The sequence below is a fragment of the Acanthamoeba castellanii genome, assembly GCF_000313135.1.
Source record: "Acanthamoeba castellanii str. Neff unplaced genomic scaffold scf7180000084759, whole genome shotgun sequence".
NCBI lineage: Eukaryota > Discosea > Longamoebia > Acanthamoebidae > Acanthamoeba > Acanthamoeba castellanii.
The window spans coordinates 175,154-181,260 of record NW_004457640.1 but is presented as its reverse complement, the minus strand read 5'-3'; the positions used below and the strand labels follow the sequence as shown (position 1 = coordinate 181,260).

The 6,107-nt window shown below is 57.7% G+C and overlaps 4 protein-coding genes across 4 annotated transcripts in view; 1 reads left to right on the top strand and 3 right to left on the bottom strand.

Annotated features, from left to right (window-relative positions):
* ACA1_397280 (uncharacterized protein) overlaps positions 1–229 on the bottom strand; it is a gene marked incomplete at both ends in the record, with an annotated part of 3,659 nt that extends 3,430 nt beyond the window's left edge. The window contains one exon of the mRNA XM_004351607.1: positions 37–229. Coding sequence (XP_004351659.1) covers positions 37–229 — 193 coding nt within the window. The remainder of the gene's footprint in view (positions 1–36) is intronic.
* A 142-nt stretch (positions 230–371) lies between these two features.
* On the bottom strand, positions 372–2,561 carry ACA1_397270 (F-box domain containing protein; the record flags this gene model as incomplete). Its single annotated transcript, XM_004351606.1, has 8 exons — positions 372–552; positions 626–722; positions 825–1,016; positions 1,137–1,303; positions 1,382–1,419; positions 1,462–1,575; positions 1,673–1,843; positions 1,950–2,561. 8 exons carry the CDS (start codon positions 2,559–2,561, stop codon positions 372–374), a joined length of 1,572 nt encoding a protein of 523 aa, XP_004351658.1.
* A 218-nt stretch (positions 2,562–2,779) lies between these two features.
* On the top strand, positions 2,780–3,497 carry ACA1_397260 (Sel1 domain containing protein; the record flags this gene model as incomplete). Its single annotated transcript, XM_004351605.1, is given in 3 exon segments — positions 2,780–2,901; positions 2,979–3,024; positions 3,042–3,497. 3 exon segments carry the CDS (start codon positions 2,780–2,782, stop codon positions 3,495–3,497), a joined length of 624 nt encoding a protein of 207 aa, XP_004351657.1.
* Positions 3,498–4,621: 1,124 nt separating this feature from the next.
* Positions 4,622–5,679, bottom strand: ACA1_397250 (enhanced disease resistance 1, putative; the record flags this gene model as incomplete). The annotated part of the gene is made up of 5 exons (XM_004351604.1): positions 4,622–4,642; positions 4,705–4,724; positions 4,788–5,168; positions 5,245–5,369; positions 5,576–5,679. 5 exons carry the CDS (start codon positions 5,677–5,679, stop codon positions 4,622–4,624), a joined length of 651 nt encoding a protein of 216 aa, XP_004351656.1.
* Between the last annotated feature and the right edge of the window lie 428 nt (positions 5,680–6,107).

Genomic DNA, 6,107 nt, shown 5'->3' with positions numbered 1-6,107 from the left:
GTTCGCCCAGGCGCTGCAGCGTGAAGGTGCCCGCACTAAACGTCTTCTTATTCTTGAGGTTGGTAATGATGAGGCTTCCATCCTCGGCCTGTCGAATGCCCTTGTCCGATTTGCGCCTCCAGTCTGATTCCGAGTAGCCCGTAAGCCTCACGAACCATTCCTCGCAGTTGATTACCTTCTGAACCGACCCCCCTTCCTCTCCATCGCTACTATCGCTGTCGCTGTGCATTTGTGGCGATGACGACTTTGATCTTCACCCAAAATTCTTGTGTTTTATGCGAAATACGAAGGAGGAAGGGTGCACCACGGCACAACATGTGACGAAGAAGAGGAAGAGCAAGGCCAGCTTGGGCCTGCCCAACTCTTACCTTCTAGCACGACTGATCGTCCACAGCGCGTTTTTTGGGTTTCTGGTGGGTGGGCGCCTCGGGCTCGTCGGTCTGGTGTGCCTGGGGTGTCGGTGAACTGGGGCGCTTGCGCTTAGAGGTCACGCCCCGGGGCGACGCCGCATCACCCGCGTCGCGGTGCGCAGCCAGCAGCGCGTCGATGCGCCTTGGGGAGGGGGCAGTACGCATAAGGTCAGAGCAATGAGGGATAGAAGCAAGCGGGAGAGGACTCGTCGTACTGGGCCTTGTCGGTCGAGCAGGAGTGTCCAAACAATCGCCGTGGATCGGCGCCGCATTTCAGTAGAGCCTCGACCATTTCTTCGTTGCTCTTGCTCACTGGCACCGCACACGCACACGCACACACCGCACACGCACACGCGTACCACAACTTCAATACTGTGGAGCGTAGTGGAGACAAAGTGTGATCAGTGTTCGTACCAGCGTGGCGGAGGGGCGACGTGGTGCCGATGCCAGGGACGAAGCAGATGGCGTTGATGTCGGCGCCTCGCTCCTCGAGCAGCCGGTACACTGCGACGCGGCCCTCCAATGGTGCGAGGCCAGGCGCCGTGTAGATCTCCCACACCAGAATAGGCATTTCCGCCAACAACCCGCCATTAGGGTCAGGCACGGCTGTTCCCATCGCACACGCCACACGCACCAACACACACGGCACACGGCACACGTCACACGTCACACGGCACAACATGAGCGAAAAAAGAGAAGACAGGCAAGGTGGTCGTGGCGTCGCACCAGTGATGAGCCTCATCAGGGTGGCCGGTCGCAGGGCCGTGCTGGGCAGCCGCGCGTAGGCCTCTATGGGCGAGGGGGACGTCACCTCGGCCCCGCAGTCGAGCAGGTACTCGATCACCTCGTTGTGCCCCTCCTTCGCAGCCGACCACAGCGCGTTGCATAACTCCCTGTGTGCGCCAACTGGTCTTGAGCTCGTGTCGTGTCGCATGGTCGTGTCGTGTGTGTTGTCGTTGATCGTATCGTACCCGGGAGCCAGCGTCTTGTGGAATTCGGGGCCAAAGAGCTGCACCACGGGCAGATGCCCACCACGCGCAGCGCGGCATACCGCGCTTCGCGCCTCCACGTCGGGCATCACAACGAACTGTTGAGGAGTTAAGGCCGGGCGGATGCCGAATCCGAATCCGAGTGTGGAGCTGCTGAGGCTGTAGAGCTTTGCCAGCTGCGCTACCACCTTTGTATGGTCCCAGCTGGTTGTGTATGTGGTGTGTGTGTTAGACTAGGCTCAAAACGCAACAGGGAGTGTCGACCAGTAATACCGAACTCGCAACAAGGAGCGCCGGAAAGGCCTCTGATTTGGAGTTGCCGGTTAGGCTGTGGTCGTGGAGGAGCTGAATGAGCTCGTGGTTGCCCCAGCGCGCGGCCTCCAGCATCGGCGCATAGCCCATCAGTGCCTCTTCAAGTCCGCGACCCAAACTTGTTCTTGTCGGCTGCCCACTCGTGAGTGCGCCTCTCTGAATGAGCACCTGTGAATGTTGTGATGAGCAACACACACGACACACGACACGCACAACACACGGTACACAACACACGCACCTCAACGCTCTCAACGTCATTGGCGCAGGCGGCAGCGCGGAGGGCCTTGGTGACGGCCGTCGAGGCGCGGGCGGTGATCGACAGCTCGCGCCAGTAGCGCCGGAGGAGCGTGGCCACGAGCCGCGTGCACCCGAGCCGCGCGGCCCACTCGAGCCGGCCCTCGGGTGACACGCCCCACTTGCGCACGCGCCGCACCTTCCACTCCAAGGCTGCGCGCCACTCGTCGGCGCCGAACCAGGCCTCGTGCTCGACTCGCCGCAGCCTGCGGTTCAGCCGGTCACGTTCGAAGGGCCTGCCGACCACTCGGTACCTGCCCATGCCCGTCTGGAAGGCGGCACTGCCAAATGCTGACGTGGCATCGGAGTCTGTGAAGTGGACGGGGTAGTTGAGGGGCAGGGCGGGGGCGGTGAGCAGGGCGGGCACGAGGGGGCCGCCCAGCAGTTGGTCGTGGAAGGCGCGCCACAGGGGCGGGTCGGAGTGGAACACGGCGCGCCACCGACGGCAGGTGAGGGTGACCGCGGCCGTGTGGATGGGCTCCAGCAACCCGAACACGGCAACCCACACCTCGTCAGGCAGGTCGAGTCCAGCAGGCACCCCTGCTTTGTCTTCCATCTTTTTGACGATGTATCCAAGAAGCCGCTGCACGGCAGCTCTGTGTGCGTTCCTTAAATGACATTATTATTAATATATTATTTTTAAGTCGAATAGCAGATACTCCCACGAACCAAACAAAATAACAAACAAGAACTTGCATTGTACCCCCCCACTTTCTCCCTACCCTCTGTCCTTTTTGCTCTGCCGGAACTGCAGTTCCTTTGCAGAAGTCGGAGATGGAGCAGTCGCCGTTCAGCAGCGATCAACCAGAGGGGGGCGAGCAGAGGCAGGAGGAAAACAGGGAAGAGGAGGAGCAAGACCCCGTCGACGCACTGAACGAAAAACTGCGCACTGAAGCGTACGCCCTCCTCTGACTGCACCTCCACTGGACCTCCGTTTTGTGTAATCGACACTGTGGAGGCAGAGGCGGCGCAGGAGGCGGCAGCATTCCCTCCCATCCAAGGGCCGTGGCAAGCCGTCGGTGAGTGGCGTGGCCAGACGATCTTGGCGAGTCCGGCGGCGCCCTTTCCGGTCGAAAAGTTGGTCGACGCGTGGAATCTCGCACAACTGAAGAAGCGGGCCACGGAGGAACGCGATGCTGTGGCACAGTACCGCCTGGCCAAGGCGTACATTAAGGGACACCACGGCGTGGCCCAGAGCGCAGAGACTGCTGTTGGCTGGGCCGACAAGGCCGCCCGCCAGGGCCATGCCGGCGCGCAGTTCCTCCTGGGCAAGATGTACGCGGGCGGCTTCGGCGTGGAGCGGAACGCGGACGAGGTCCTGGGCTGGTGGACCAAGGCCGTTCGGAAGGGCCACAAGCAAGCCCAGTACCACCTGGGCCGCCTGTCGAGCGCAAAGCAACCGAATGAAATTGCATTCTTACAATCAAACATTACACCAACCGAAGATGATGATGAACATCGTCGTTACCTTGCGGCTGCCGTCGGATGGTGAGGTTTTTTATGCTGGAGAAACTCGAAGTGTATTTGTGGCTTTACCGCCTCCTGCACGGCATGACCACCCAGAGAACCAAAATGATGGGGAGAAAGACCCATGTGGCAACCAGTAGGAGAAACACCACTAGCCAGGTGCAGCCAAGCAGATGACCAGGTGGCCTGGAATGGCCCCAACAGGTTGAGGAGATGTATGCTCTGCCACAATTGGCAGGCCCTCCAGACACCAGCTTGGCCATGATGAAGGTGACCAACACAAGCACACCCAGCACCTTAGCAAGGAGATCTAGGTGGTATTGAAAGGATCACCTACTTGGAAGCCTGCTCATCCACACCATTGACCACATCTTGGCCACCATCACCACCAAATTAGTGATAAATAAATATGTGCAGATGGCAGCTCATATTGACCATAAAACACAGTGCTTGTTAAAAAGTGACAGTGCCACTTTTTGATTTTTCGAAATTGTACACACAATGTGTCTTTGGATACCAAAACATGGGGGAAAAGGCAAGTTAAACAGGGTGCACTTTGGCATTTTGTGTGTGAAGTGGGCAGTGGTGATGTGAGGGTATCAAAGAAAAAAGTAGCAATTTATTGGAGTTAAGTGGGATGAAGTGAACATTTAACCAAGGGACTTGTGCTGCTTTCAGCCTTAAGAGGAAGTGGAAGAGGTGGAAGAGCTGGCCAGCACACTGTGTGTTTGGCCTGTGGAAGAGAACTTCTGCTGGTGGCTACAACCTCACCTACATCCAGTGGTTGGTGGCTTCAGGGTGACAATGCAGATTCCAATAACCACCTTGAGTGGCTTGTAGCACTTCTGAAGTTGCACAACATGTGCCTTGTCCTCCTTACTGAAGTTGTTCCCTTTGCTGGGGGGAAACTTGGTGAAGCTGGAGGCATGTCTGTTGGTGAGGTGTTTGATGTTGTCAAACTGAAATATAAATGTATAATGCATAACAGAAAATTGTGGCATGGTTGATGAGACCCCACAATTTGTACCATCCAACACAAACAACAAACAAAATGGAGAGAAGACAAGTCTCATCTCAACTTGGGCCATCCAGATGCCAGTTGTGGAGACAAAGTGCTGGGTGTCCTGGTGCATTGGGCTTTATTTATGTTTATGCCAATTTCTGATGCTCCTGCACAGCTCAACCACCAAGAAAAGTAACAATACACATGAAGCAACCAGAACTGATAGCACCTTAGCAAGGGCACGGAGATCTGTGTGGTGTCAAGAGAGGATCAGCTACTCATTAGGGGGTGGGAGAAGAAGGACAGACATACCTGCAAGCAGCTGCTCCATGGTCGATGGCGCAAGAATGGCCGCTAGCTCCTTGACGACGTCATCCGCCGAAGGTCTTGTGCTTGCCTCCTGGCGCCAACATTGGCCAATGAGATCCTGCAGCTTCTTCCCGCGCCGCAGCCTCGTGATGCGCTCATCATCGAGCGCTGGCCGGTTGAACTCACTAACAGCCCACCACTCGAGCGTGTCGCGAGGGTCAGCGTAGGGCAGACGCTCCGTGAGGAGTTCCCACAGCAGCTTGCCGAATATGAAGACGTCCTCCTTTATCCTCATCTCCGCTTCTTGGCCGGGCGTCAAGGCCGTGAATTTGGTCAGCTTTGGCGTGTTGTCGCTCATCACCACCACTCGGCGCAGCCTCAGGTCTGCGTGCGAATGCGTGGGGGTGCGAATGAGTGTGCGTTCGCGCAAGGCGTGAGAGGGGGGGGGGGAGAGTAGCACCGCACGCGAAGGGCGGGTTTCGGGAGTGGAGGTAGCTCTGGCCCAGGGCCACGCCGAGCGCGAGCTTTACTTTGTCGGTGGCGGTGAGTCTATTGGCATGCTTTCGTATGTAGTGGCCCAGGCTTCTATGCTCAGCCAGCTCCGTGAAGAAAAGCCATCTTGATGTTCGCTCACGCCCTTTAGCTTGATGACGTTCTCGTGATCGAGTCTCCTGCATCACCATTTCTCCTGTCAACACGTCATGTCGTGCGTGTGCGTGTGCGTGTGCGTGTGCGTGTGCGTGTGCGTGTGCGTGTGCGTGTGCGTGTGCGTGTGCTGGTGGCATGCGTACATGGCCTGGGTAACTGTCGTCAGCAATTGCTCGTCGGTGATGTGCCTCTTGTTTACAGTTCGGGCGGCAACCGTGGTTACCTCGGCTCCTTCTTCCAATACCATCTCGTGGATCTCACCGCGGGTCCCGATGCTGATTCCCTCACCCCTCTCGAAGCAGTCCTCTGGGCCGACAACTGATGCCATGCCAAACGCTCGGTCAGTCATGTATGTAACATCTCCACACATCACATGCACACATGGGCGTACATCTGCACATTGATCGAAGGCTTGTGACGACCGATTCTGGCGCAAATCGCAGGGGTCCCCTCTCGTGCGCGGAGATCTCTGCAATCGAGCGCCTCGACGGGTCAGTTCAGTCTGCTAAACACAGCGCGATGCGACACGACGATATGGACGACAGGCACGTACTCGAGTGAAGGTACTGAAGCTCGCGCATCACCTCTGCTGCTGACGGCCGCGAGGCAGACGCAAGTTGGCAACAACGCTCGGCAAGGCTTTGCAATTCTCGGCCGACCGAGAGAGCCACGATG